Source organism: Malurus melanocephalus, unplaced genomic scaffold (genome assembly GCF_030028575.1).
Source record: "Malurus melanocephalus ecotype Western Australia unplaced genomic scaffold, MMel_1.1 scaffold_81, whole genome shotgun sequence".
Classification (NCBI taxonomy): domain Eukaryota; kingdom Metazoa; phylum Chordata; class Aves; order Passeriformes; family Maluridae; genus Malurus; species Malurus melanocephalus.
This window is the reverse complement of record NW_026623313.1, coordinates 579439-592013: the sequence shown is the minus strand read 5'-3', so window position 1 is coordinate 592013 and position 12575 is coordinate 579439. Positions and strand designations below refer to the sequence as shown.

The window sequence follows — 12575 nt, the reverse complement described above, 5'->3', positions numbered from 1 at the left end:
CCACTCTGCCCTCCTGGGTCTTTCCAGTCTTGTGTCCAGGGTGCAAGGTGGGTCTGGGACCACAGACCTGCCCCATGCATTGGGTATGGAAAAGGGCTCAGGGGTGTTTATGTTCCCCTGGGCAGCACTGGCTGGGGCATCTCCATCTATTGCCGTGCTCCAGGAATGAGTGTCCCCTCTCAGGGTGAGCAAGTGGGGTGCTGGCTCCACGTGCAGGATGAGGTCCCACCTCCTGTGGCTGAGTGCTGGGCCAGTGGGACAGGGGAGCATCCACAGCCAGGGAGCATGTGGCTCCCCAGAGGCAGGCATGGAGGGCTGAGTGGGCAGGGAGGGCTGAGCAGGCAGGCCCCCGGGGCTGCAATTGGATTTTGCTTGGCCATGCTGAGTCTATCGATCCAGTAGTAATTAAAGTCGCTCCAAAACCTGACTCATATTCAACCTTGGGAAGAAGGAGCTTCTCTGAGAAACACCCTCTGTTCCCCATGGTCTGGTGCAGTATGGAGAAAAGCCTTAGCAGGGTGCTTCCAGCTGGTGCCAGCCCCTGATGGTCACTGTCCCAAAGGTGGACCGTGCCTTGGCACTGTCTGGGGCCCAGGCAGCAGTACCCATCAGGCAGWATCCCAGTAAGTGCCCCCAGAACCACACAACCTTGGCTGCAAATGCTGATTAGGTTCAGCCCTTGGAGTGACATGGACCCTTAGAGCTATTTTATGCATCTGGCTATTTTCTCACCAAGTGCCCGAGACACAACCCTGGCATGTAGTAGTACTCTCCTGTCCCCATTTCTTGCCATTGTCTAGGCTCTGTGAGGGACTRGCACAGGGAGAGGAGCCTGTTGAGCCCACAGCCACTCCCAAGAGACACCGAGGTGTTGGGGTGGACCTGCTGCTGTGTGTCCACGGCATGCAAAACCTTTTCTGCAACTCGGAGGCACCCAGGGAGGTGTGAAGTCCCGCGAGGAGCCTGCGAGGTGGTTGTGTGTGTCTCTGTGTGTGTGTGTGGCCAGGGACTTGCACGCCCAGCCCTGCCGCCAGCCCCGCTGCTATTCCCGGTATTCGTAGCAGGTCGGGACAGGCACGGAGAAKGGGGAGCAGCCTTTCCCCGGCACCCCCCGCACCCTGCCCTGACCCTCCCGCGAGAAGGCAGGGCTGCCAGGACCCGGGGGCTGCGGCAGGGAAGGGGGCGTGGGGCCGGGGGCAGTCCAGGTGTCCCCCCGAGCAGGGGACCCGAGGGCAGAGCACGGGCAACGCGGGCAGCGACGAGGCTTTGCGGCGGGGAAGTGGCTCCATCTGCAGGACACGAACCAGGCCGGGAGACCCGGTGCGRGGGATCCCCGCCGCCCCCGCCMGCCGCTCTGTATGCGGGGCACAGCGCTGGGGGACAGCGGACAAGGACATCGGCTCCTCCGGCTCCTCCGGCCCCACCCGCGCCGCTCCCGGGATGTGGACATAGCGAAGCGGTGCCCCCTCCAGCACCCCAGCGCCCACAGCACCTCCCGCGCCCGCAGCTCCCCCGTTGCCCCTGCACCCTCCAGCATCCCACATCCACTGCCCCTGCACCCCTTAAGTGCTGTTATAAGGTACKGCCGATGCCTGTGCATCCCCTGCCCCCAAAGGCGACCCTCACCCTGCTCWGCAACCCTGCAGCCAGTGCTCCCACCCGCACCCCGAGGCATCCCACGCCCAAGGATCCCGGGGATGCTCCCCCACGCCCGCAGCCGGCGGGGCGGCGGGTCGGACCCCGGTGGCGGCGGGAGGCGGAGGCGGGGCCGGGATGGGCTCCACCCCGGCCCCCGGCCCACATAGGCCGGCCGGGAGGGCCCCTTGTCCCCCGAGCCTGCGCCGTCCCGGGGGCCCACGGGGGTTCCAGGCGGTCGGAGGGGAGCGCGGGTCAGGAGCTGCGGGTGGACACGTGGAAAGGGGGTGCCTGGTTTTGGGGTCCGACCCGACCCCGTCCCGGGCGGCGGGATGCTGCGGCAGMGGTGCGGGCAGCTCCTGGCCCGGCTGGAGCATGGGCTACAGCTTCTGGAGTTCGGCGGCAGCGTCGAGGAAGGTGGGTGCCTGCAGCCCTTCGGCCCGGGGCACAGCGAGACCCTGTGCKCTGCCCCTGGCGTAGTCTGGGAAAGCTGGGGGCCGGCTCCCCGTCTCGGCTGACCACCCGCCGCTGTTGCCCCCAGACTACATCCGCATCGCTCGGTGCTTTGAGGCGACGCGCCAGCGATGCTGCCGGCTGGAGCAGGATGGGCATCGTGCCCGTGAGCAGCTGGCCCGTGTGGAGGCCGAGCGGGCAGCACTGGAGGTGAAGCTCAAACACGCCCGAAACCAGGTGGAGGTGGAGATGAAGAAGCGGCACCGGGCAGAGGCTGAGCTGGAGAAGCAGGTCAGGGGGCTGGCCATAGGGGTACCCTGCGGGGCTGGCTGCGGGCACCTCAGCCTGCTCACCACCACAGTTTCGCTTGCAGGAGCGCAAACTTCAGCTGGTCCTTGACTTGCTGATGCGGGAGCCGTGGGGAGCCGAGGCACTGAGCAGGGAGCAGTGCTCTGTTCTCAGCGCCCTGGCTGGCCGGCGCCTTGCGGGAGCCTTGGCACCCGTCAGGAGGTGAGCAGGGGTGGGGGTCCTAACCCCAGCCCCTCGGGCAGCCCTGGGGTCGGCTGTGCCCCTCTCCCCCTTATTGCTGGTGGGGTTGAGGAGCTGGCTGGGCAGGGAGGTGCTTGGGCTCTGCAGAGGGGGCAGCTGCAGGAGTGCAGCACCTCAGGTGCTGGCTGAGGGGGGGAATTGCTCTAGCTGAGCTCACTCTGCAGGTCATCTGCAGTGGACGAGTCGTGCCAGTCCCTCCTGTCCCACTCGGATATCAGCTATGACCGCACCGAGGATGATGTGGTAAGAAGTGTTCTACTGTGAGTCTCAGGGTTCACCCCAGCAGCGAGGGGGTGGTTTTGCCCCACTTCTGCAGTGGCACAGCCACTTTGCATATCCATGGTTAGGGGTAGGCTGTTATCAGGGCTGGAGRTGAATGGTGGGGATGCCGATGGCAGGCCCTGGCCTGATGCAGCCCCACACTCCCTGCTGCCTTTCAGGATGTTGATATGACGGTGGTGCGGACCCTGAAGCGCAAAGCTCCGGAGAGGCAGGTATGAGGAAATGCTGGGATGTGGCAGTACTGAGGGCTGGTGTTGAGGTGGAGTCTGTGCCCCTGTGTGGGTGAGGATCCCCCAGCTCTGATCACACTCCTGTGATGTATSCTTTGGGTCCCTCTCCCCACCCAGGTCCCAGTGTGCAGCCCAGGCTGGGGTGCTGGCCGTGTGCCTTGCAAGGTGAGGGTACCCAGATACTTCTCCATCCCAGCACAGGAGGCTGCAAGGAGTCTGGCAGGGAATTTAATTTACTGATGCTGGGCTGGGAGCATCGTCTCTCGGCAAGCCTCCCACGATCAATAGAAACTCCATTACGCTCCACCGTGGCCCAGCTGGGCTCCTCAATAATTCATCCCCATGTGTGGGCATCCCGCACCCCGCTCTGCTCGCACCTCTGCATTGCAGGCCTGACCTGGCTTCTCCCAGCCCCAGGGCTGGCTCTGATCCAGCAGGGTAGCCTGAGTCCCCATGATGTCTGCTGTGGGGCAGGCTATGCTGGGGGAGTAGGGTGAGACTGGGATTTTTTTCTTTGGCTGAGGCCACTTTCTTGTGTACTCTGGGATGTGGGGAAAAGTCAGGGGGAGAGTGTTTGCCTGTTCTTCACACTATCCTCTGTTTCCAGCGTATGTCCCTGGCCCCTCAGATTGGCCCTGTGGTGATGGCAAAGCGGCACCGTTCTTCTGTAGTACCCCATAATGCTGTGAGTAGAGACCCCAGCATGCCCTGGGCAAGGATGGGTTGCATGGGATGTCTCCGTGCCAGAAGGCAATGCTGCAGCCCTCAGTCCTCTGGATTCTGTGGGGACAGTGCTCAGCTGTCTCCTCCAGATGCCTGTGTCCTTCAGCCTGTATCAGCTGGGTCCCAGTTGGGAGAGCATCCCTGGCTATACTGGACCATTGCCCTGAAGCCTTTATTCCCCCCCCATACCCACAGTGGCAGCATCCCTGGCTGTGCAGGACCACAGRGATGGGGATCGGGTGGAGCATAGGTCATGTGGGAGATGCTGGAGAACTTGTAGGGCTGCAGACATGTACCTTATCAGTGTCCCATTTTGACAGGTGAGTGTCCCCTCTGTGCCCTCTCCTGCTGAGGTCCCAGACTCTGCTGGCAACCTCCTGCCTGCTGTTCTGGTGCCACAACGCCGCTCTCGCCAAGGACATCGTGTCTCCACACGTCCAGGTCACAGGAAGGGCTGAGGAGGGGGTTGATGGGAGTTGTGGGACCAGCCTCAAGGTACTGCTATCACAGGGGAGGGAGGGGATCTGTTGGGGGATGCTTGTCCCCACTATGGAGGTACTGGGCCCTTTGGACATGCCAAATGCCACTGTCTCATACAGAGACTCCCTGGGAGGTGGGAAGCCTCCCCACATCCCAGCTGACAGATGGGGTGGTTTACCTTTCAGGTCTCCCTCCACTGCCTCCTCCCTCTGCAGAGCTCACCACGGTGTGTGGCACCAATGAAGATCTGGGCTGCCATTCTGTGGAGCAGAAGAGCTGCACTGAGGGCAGTTCAGTGGGGCAGCCAGGACCAGCCCCCTTTCCCTCACCTCCACAGAGCATCCCACCAATCCAGCACAAGTTCACCTCCAAAACAGTGCGTGTCCCAGCCTCTCCTCTGGGGAGGTGGGTAGGGGAGAGAGTCATGGGGTGGTGGACAAGGCTGTCTCCTTTATCCCTCAACTCCTTAGCTCTGCCTGCAGAGAGAATGGATGGAGACAATGGGACCTGGCTGGAAGAAGATAAAGGAGTGGTGCTGGGTCTGCAAGGAGGTCCCCTGATCCTGTTCCCCTTCTCCAGGTGATCCGCCCTGAGCCATGTGGTGTCTGTGGCTCCCGCATCCGCTTTGGGAAGACTGCCAGCAAGTGCTGCCAGTGCCATCTGCTGCTGCACACCAAGTGCCGGGAGCAGTGCCCCAGCCTCTGCGTACCCCGGCCTCACCACCACGCCTGGCCCCGTGAGGTGAGGAGGGCACAGTGGTGCTTGGAGGCTTCTCCATGACCCCATGAGGCTTCAGGGCTACTGGCCCCAGGATGCTGGGCCTCTGCCCACCCTGGCTGCAGGGCTGGGTGGTGGGTACAGGTTGGCATTGTTGTCCCCAGGGTGTGCTGGCTGACTTTGCACCCTCCACACCGCCCCTGGTGCCTGCGCTGGTGGTGCAGTGTGTGACCGAGGTGGAGACGCGAGGCTTGACAGAGGTAGGGGCCAGGATGGTGAAGGTGGCAATGCTGTGGTTCCCACAGGGCTGAGCACCTCTCCCTGTGCCCCAGACAGGGCTGTACCGGGTGCCAGGCTCCGAGCAACTGGTGCAGGAGTGGAAGCGGAAGCTGCTGCGGGCTGGGGGTGTGCTGCCTGCCCTCAGCAGCGTGACTGACATCCATGTGGTGTGTGGGGTGCTCAAGGACTTTCTGCGGGGGCTCAAGGAACCTCTGGTCACCTTCAGCCTCCACCCTGCCTTCCTGAGGGCTGCCGGTGAGCAGGGGTCCCAAGATGAGGGAGGGGAAAGGGACTGCTTCTCCCCTAACACTGCTCCCTGATGCCGCGACAGACATCCCAGATGAAGCTGCCAGTGACACAGCCCTGCGCCATGTGGTGAGCAAGCTGCCCCCAGCCAACAGGGATACTCTGGCCTTCCTCATGCTGCACCTGCTCAGGTGCGTGGCTCATCCTGGCACAGGGTCTGTCCCCATCTCCTGACTCTCTGCCCCTCACCCAGGTTTTGTGYCCTACAGTGGATACAGTGCAGATGAGAGGAGACCCTGGGCTGGGCAGCATGCTCACACCTTCTGTTCCCCTTGCAGGGTATCACACAGCCCTGACTGCAAGATGGATGTGTTCAACCTGTCCCGTGTGTTTGGCCCTACACTGGTGGGACACAGCTCAGCCAACCCCACACCGGTTGCCATCATGGAGGACACGCCACGGCAGTGCAAGGTGAGGGGTCCCTGAGGCACGGAGCATACCCTGGGTGCTGCCAGTGTCCCCATCCTACATCTCTCTCTGCCCAGGTGGTGGCTCGTCTCCTTTCGCTGCCACACAGCTTCTGGAGGGGCTTTGTGGGGACAGAGCAGGAGAACCTGGTGCCGATGCCAGCCCCGGAGCGTGAACATGGTGAGCAGGGGAGCCCCAGCCCCCACCCTCCCTGGCCTTGTGGCTTCTTTAAAGGGTCCTGATTGGCCATGGCTGGGGTGAGATAGCTGTCCCCCCTCTGTCCTGCAGAGCCGTTCTTCCATCCCATCGCATCCCCAGAGCCCAAGCCAGGCCAGCTGAGCCCAGCTGGTACCTGCTGCCTCCCTGGCACCCTTCGGAGCTGCGTGGGTGTGGCCACCCGGCCCCCGTGAGTGCTGTTGGGCGTGGGTGGGGGCCCAGGGGACCTCCCTTTGTACYTCTGATTCATCTCTCCCCACGCAGGCAGGGGCCGGCTCCGAGAAAGKTGGGCCGGTTCTTCCCTTCTCCCGTGTAGCCTGTAGCGGTGGCACCCTTGGGACACGCAGCTGGCACTGGAGGAGGAGCGAAGCCTGCAGGACCAGGCAGCTGCCCCTGGGGTGACAATGCTGAGCTCAAAGCTCTGCTCTGCTTCCCTGAGGACTGAGGAGCAGAGCTTCTGGCTCTGTCCAGCTGTTGTGGCGGGATACTGCCCTAGTACTGTACTCTGAATCAGGTTGTATTAAAYATTTGCAGCAAAACATAGGTGGCTGTGGCTGCCATCTGTCCCACCCTGCTGMTCCCAGGGGCTGGGGCTCACAGGGCAATGGAGCCTGGCCAGGCAGCAGACAAGAGCTGCACAATGCTCCATAGAACCTCTGCTTTGGGAGGGCAGGCAGAGCCCCCTCCCACCCGAGCTGAAGCCCTCTTCTTCCATCCTGGAGTCCGGGATGTGGGAGGCCCCTCTTTGAGCCCAGATGTTGGCCTCAAGTAATTGGAGCTGTTGCCGCTCAGGGCAGGACAACCTTGAAGTGTTTCCAGACTTCCTGGCACCTCAGTGGAGGCCCCTTTAACTCCTTCCTCCCCTCCAGCCCGGGCAGTACTCGATGTGCAAAGCCCATGCAAGGCTGAGGTGTACAGCTCTTTCCCTCCAAGAGGGGGAAGCAGGATCATGCTGTAATGCAGCAAGGTCCCAGGAAGGGCTCATCCCCCAGATAACTCTGCAGAAGGGGCAGTCAGTATAGAGGGAGCTTAGGGAAAAGAGGCATTACACAACAGGGATGAGAACTGTCCCTGGGCCAACCAGGGCCAACCACATCCTGCAACCAATAAACCTTTGTCCCTACTAAAAGGCAGACCAGATGTGGCACGTGAGAGAAAATTCATGTGCAAGCCTGAAAGCAAGTACTTTGGCTCAGTTTTCCCCAGCGAAGGAGTGTACACCAGAGGGCAAGGAAATTAACACATCCAAGGCAGAGGCAAAACTGAAAGAGTTTAATATGCTTAAAGCTAGGGAACAGCTAATCTCCTCTCAGCACCACAGGAGAACTGGCACAGGAAGGCACAAGGCTGGGAGCAAGGATTTACTCCAAATCCATAGAACTGGGGTGGTGCTGGATGGATGGAGAATATCTAATGTGGTGCCTTGCTGAAGGTGAGAGGCGTGATGGGGCCCTGGGTGGAGTGCAGGGCTTTAGCACAGGGTTCAAAACCAGGGAGGTAAAAGGATAAAGGACAGCATTAGTTACTTCAGACAATCTGTGCTAGGCTCATGAGGAAACTGCCTCCCATAAAACCAGGGTTTTAAGACAAAGTGAGAAGTGCTAGATCTCTGCCACTTGCACACACCTAAGTTGATTGCTCTGGTACCCAGTGGATGTGGCTGGTGACAGGGGCAGATGTGCAGTGAGCCACCCCCAAGCTACAGCCATGTTAGTATGAAGGAGGCTGTTGGCCCACCAGGGTGGCATGGCCTTGCTGCCCTCACTCTGAGCCCTGTCTAGGGAGCAGGCACAGGTCTCAACCTGACAGAAACAAGCTTGGCAGGGCTGGCAGCTCTCCTGGCTTGCCCATGGGGGCAGAGGTGGTACTGGGGAAAGGGGTGTTCTTGCAGCTCCCTCCAGGGCCACTTCACTAGTTCACCCCAGCCCTCCTGTGTGTGCCAGCACCCTTAGGACAGACTGGCACTGCTGTTTTCTCGGCAGTAGGCAAGAGCCCAGCTCAGGCTCTTGCAATCAAGCCGAGATCAGGGGCCTCAGTTTACTCCTGTGGGGTGAGCTGCCTATACAGGACAGGCACATTCAAAGCTCCCAGGTCCTGGAGATGGGCCAAGACCTTCCAGGGAGTTGCAGACAGCAAATGGTGCAGGGAGAGCCTGGTAAGGAATGGCAAGGTGATGCTGGTAGTGCCCGTTGGTGGAGAAACACACAAAGTTGGACCCAACACACTGCAGGTAGAGAGTGCTCCCTGCATAGGCATGCAGGCTGGAGCCAGGGCCACATACTGTTCCCAGTGCCTTCACCCTTGCCCAGGGCAGGTCCCTGGGCTACAAGAGAAGCAGCATGCAARGCTGATGCTCGTCAGCTTTAATGTCTGTCTGGAGCAGTAGTCAGGCACTTGCGGGGCTCCTGGCCTGCACCAACCCCTCTGGGGGTACTGAGAACCTCCCAGGACATGAGGCCTCAGTGCAGGCTCTTGTTGTGGGGCACAGTAGGGAGTGGGTGGATGGTGCTGGTCCGTGACTCACAGGATTATCTGGTTTTTGTAGCTGCGGCTCAGCTCCTTGTGAGGAAGGACGATGGAGTTGAGAATAACAACCTCAGCAGGGATGGTGACACTGCAGCCTGGGGGAAGAACGGAAAGGGTAGAGCTGGAGGGGAGAAACTGCCTCGCTAAGCAGGGCTAGGGCCATTCCACACAGCAGAGACTTACCCAGGATTGTGATGGATGGTGTGAGGCGCCCATCCCGGAAAAGGGTCTCGCTGTCGATCTTGGCATAGGGATCATTGGGGTTGGGGTCGCTCGGTGTTCCTTCAACCCGGGCCCAGCGCCCGATTGTGCTGTCCCAGCCCACAATGGTATTGAGGACACAGGTGTGATCCTGGAGTGAAGGAGAGGGGAATGCAGGGGGCTGCTGCCTCCCTGCAAGGGGTGGGRGTTGACACCTACTCCCTCAGGCAAACCCTGCTTACATGGAGTGAGGCACCGTGCAGGACGATGGACTCTCGCACACGCACGCCAGCGCCCACTGTCACACCCTCCCCAATGGAGACATTGGGACCCAGCTGTGAGAAGAAAGGGATGTGATGAGGACAAGGAGGATAGCGATGCCCTCGGCACCCCTGAACATCTCCCTGCCCTAGGGCACCCCCAGCCTGCACTCACCACTGCAGTGCTGTCGATGGAGGCTGTCGGGTGGATGTACACATTCCCTGCAACACAAGGCAGTGGATTGAGGGGAGGCAGCTCACAGGAGCACCTGCCTCTCAGATAAGGGGAGGTCCCACTCATGGGTCCCACTGCCTCCCCAGGCAGCCCCAAAATCATGAAGGTGTCAGAATGGTACCTCGGATGACAGGGCCTCCAGGTTTGTTCTGTGCCAGTCTCTCTGGGTGGCTTTTGCTGTACTGGTTCAGGTAAAGGCGGCTGGCATAGATAGCAGATCTGGAGGAGGAAGAGCAGAAGATTGTTATTGTCACTCTGGCACTACCAGGGCAGAGGTGGATCCAAAATCAGCACCACCCACCCACCCCCAGGGTTCTGCCTGAGCACCCTCCACTCCCATCYCTGATACAGATCACTTGATGCTCCTGCTGCACCAAAGCGAGCTCCAGCCCTTACCCAGCTGACTTGATCTGGCTCCAGAAGCCATCAGTTTTGTAGACATAGAGTTTGCCCCTCCCAGCCAGGGCTGTGAAAACGTCCTGTTCTAGCCGGATCACTTCTGCACGCTGCCAGCCATTGGAGCTTTCCTCTCTGCAAGCAAGAGTCGTGTTAGACACCCACCCCAGACATGGTCTCAGCCAAAGACCCCAACAGCCCTACCATCCCCAAATTCAGGGACTCTGACAGTCCCAGATTCCTACCTAGCCATGCACTTCTCCCCAAAAGTGGGGACAGCACCAGCTGCCAGGCTAGGCTGGGACAGYGCCACTGAGCCCCAGAGCAGTAGGACAGGGCTCTGCCAGCCAAAATAAGCTGAGCCAGAAGTTGATGGTGCAAGAGCCCCACCCAGTCCGGGTGGGTGTATGATCCTGCCCCCAGTCCAGAGCCCTGCACAGCTGGATTTTAGCTTGGGTGGTGGCAGAGATGTAAGGTGACAGGCTGGCTAGTGCAAAGCGTGGGAATGGGGAGCAGAGCATTCCCAGGTGAAAGGCTTGCTCAGCCTCTTRTCCAGAGCTGAATGAGAATGGGGTGGGAAGAGAGGGAGAGGGAGAGTCTCAAGCTGACCAGGAGTAGAGCAGTGAAACAGCAGCCTGGAGAAGGGAGGGAAAGCATGCATTCCACTAGGACCAATCCAGCCCAGAGAGCAGCCAGTGCAGACACAGAGGGAGACTTACCCAAGGTAAGGGCAGCTGGTGCAGGACCAGGAAACAAGTGAGTGATGGCAGAGAAGGAGAAAAGATAGAGAAAGAATGGAGGATGAGTGTGCTGCTGCAGCCCCGGGAAGCAGGGAGGTAGGAGGGACACAGAGCAGTGGGGCACTCACAGTGCTAGCTCCTGCTGGTTCCTCTGGAAGACCTCGCCAATGTGCTGGAAGATGGCAGGTGTGAAGAGGTAGATACCACAGTTAATGATCTCACTGACAAAGGTGCTGGGCTTTTCCACATAGTGCTGAACCTGGAGGCGAGGGAAGAGACATGAATCCCAGGGTGCAGCCCCTCCACCCAGCATCAAATCCTCTTTGGCATGCTGGGAAAACACACACACATGCACACACACACGCAYGCACGCACGCACACACTCACGCAGGCAACACAGCACCTGCTGCCCGCGCTGTACTTGACTCCCCAAGGCCCTCCAGTACCTCCTGTGTGTCTGCATTTGCCACGATACAGCCATAATTCAGTGCTTGTGTCCTGTTGGCCTAAGAAACAAGGACAATGTTAGCAATGGTGGAGCAGAAGGCACAGGGACGCAGAGAAGATGAAACCTGGACTTCACAATCCAGGACCCACCCACCACAGGAGCTGCTGGCTTCTAAGGCCATGGCAGAGCACTGCAGCTCTTCTGCTCCCCAGCACTGCCACTCACTGTGGTACCCAGAATGACAAAGCTGTGCACGTCCCCATGCTGCTGCCGAAACTCCAGCATCTCCTGTAAGGGGAACTCTGAGCACACGTCTGCATTGAGGACAAAGAAGGCCTCAGCACCACCTGCCAGGATCTGGTCTCGGAAGTGATAGATGCCACCACCCGTGCCCARGGCTGCATACTCCTGAAGATACCTACAAGCAAAGCAGGGAGAAGGGAGGGCTTAGGGAAGCAGGTGCTTGGTGGAATCAACTGGCAGCAGGGYTGGAAGGGGTTGGGAGGAACTGGAGAGACATAATCCTGCCATGCAGCGATGGGATTCACACGGGCATTGCACAGAAGGAGGAGGCTGTGGCAGCTTAGGCTGTGTGCTAGAGAGATATCCTGGGAGCAGCAACCATCCAGGGCAGGACCCAGGGGAAAGGAAAGGTGGCAGAACTAAGTGGGGAAACTGACTGTGCTCATCCACAGTGGGACAGGGCCCACCTGCCCAATGCCAGAGCGCTGAATGGGGACTGCCAGCCTGGGGAAGGTAGGTGAGGGCCCGAGCCAGGTTGTGCCCCCATATGTGCCCCGGGTCTGAGAGAGCTSCTGCCCACCTGATGGGGATCTTGAACTCCTGCTGCGCTGACACGAGAAAGCGGCTGAGGGCCTCGTTAGGCTGGTAGAAACCCATCAGCAGGATCTCCTTCAGGCCGGGCACCTGGGGAGGGATGCAAGCAGAGAGCAGAAAGGAAAGTGATGACCCTTCGTTCTTAGCTCCGCGGCCCCAGCCCCAGCCCCCCGGCCTCCCGTACCTTGGCGCAGGCCTCGATGTGGTGCTGCACCATGGGCACCCCGGCCACGGGGAAGAGCGGCTTGGGCACCTCGAAGGACAGCGGCCGGAACCGGGTTCCTGCGGAGCAGAGCGGGGTCGGCGGGGCACTGCGCCGGCAGGACATGCCGCGGGCCCGGCGCACTTACCCTTCTGCGGGCCCCCGATGAGGATGACGGCCTTGAGCGGCATCGCGGCTCCGCTCCGCTCCGGCGGTGCCGCACCAAGCTCCGGCTACGCAACCGAGCTCCGCGCCCCGGCCCGGCCCAGCCCCGCCGCCACTTCCGCGCACGTGGCTGGGACACGTCAGCGCCGCGCCGGCCGCTGCTGCCAGCGCCGCCCGCCCACCGCCAGGGGGCGCCCGCGGGAGCCTGTGGGCGTGAGGGGCGGCTGTGGGCGTGAGGGGGCGGCTGTGCCCGTGAGGGGCGGCTGTGGGCGTGAGGGGCGGCTGTG

The 12575-nt window shown here is 60.9% G+C and overlaps 2 protein-coding genes across 4 annotated transcripts; one reads left to right on the top strand and one right to left on the bottom strand.

Moving 5' to 3' along the window:
* Positions 1–1798: 1798 nt before the first annotated feature.
* Positions 1799–6805, top strand: LOC130574357 (rac GTPase-activating protein 1-like). Its single transcript, XM_057367542.1, has 16 exons — positions 1799–2052; positions 2177–2379; positions 2462–2598; positions 2802–2880; positions 3078–3131; positions 3757–3834; positions 4193–4313; positions 4538–4728; positions 4932–5093; positions 5234–5329; positions 5402–5603; positions 5680–5785; positions 5933–6065; positions 6140–6242; positions 6351–6468; positions 6543–6805. The coding sequence occupies exons 1-16, from the start codon at positions 1968–1970 to the stop codon at positions 6592–6594; spliced, it is 1920 nt and encodes a 639-aa protein (XP_057223525.1). The 5' UTR covers positions 1799–1967; the 3' UTR covers positions 6595–6805.
* Positions 6806–7533: 728 nt separating this feature from the next.
* On the bottom strand, positions 7534–12409 carry GMPPA (GDP-mannose pyrophosphorylase A). Of its 3 annotated transcripts, XM_057367611.1 has the most exons (12): positions 12272–12409; positions 12106–12203; positions 11908–12011; positions 11310–11502; positions 11083–11142; positions 10765–10895; positions 9897–10031; positions 9622–9719; positions 9441–9487; positions 9248–9340; positions 8988–9156; positions 7534–8899 (listed from the first exon to the last, which is right to left on the bottom strand). In XM_057367611.1, the coding sequence occupies exons 1-12, from the start codon at positions 12312–12314 to the stop codon at positions 8799–8801; spliced, it is 1272 nt and encodes a 423-aa protein (XP_057223594.1). In that variant the 5' UTR covers positions 12315–12409; the 3' UTR covers positions 7534–8798. The 3 variants fall into 3 exon arrangements, with proteins under 3 accessions (XP_057223594.1, XP_057223595.1, XP_057223596.1); XM_057367612.1 differs by lacking the exon at positions 9248–9340 and having other exon boundaries at positions 8988–9197; XM_057367613.1 differs by lacking the exon at positions 9248–9340.
* Positions 12410–12575: the final 166 nt, after the last annotated feature.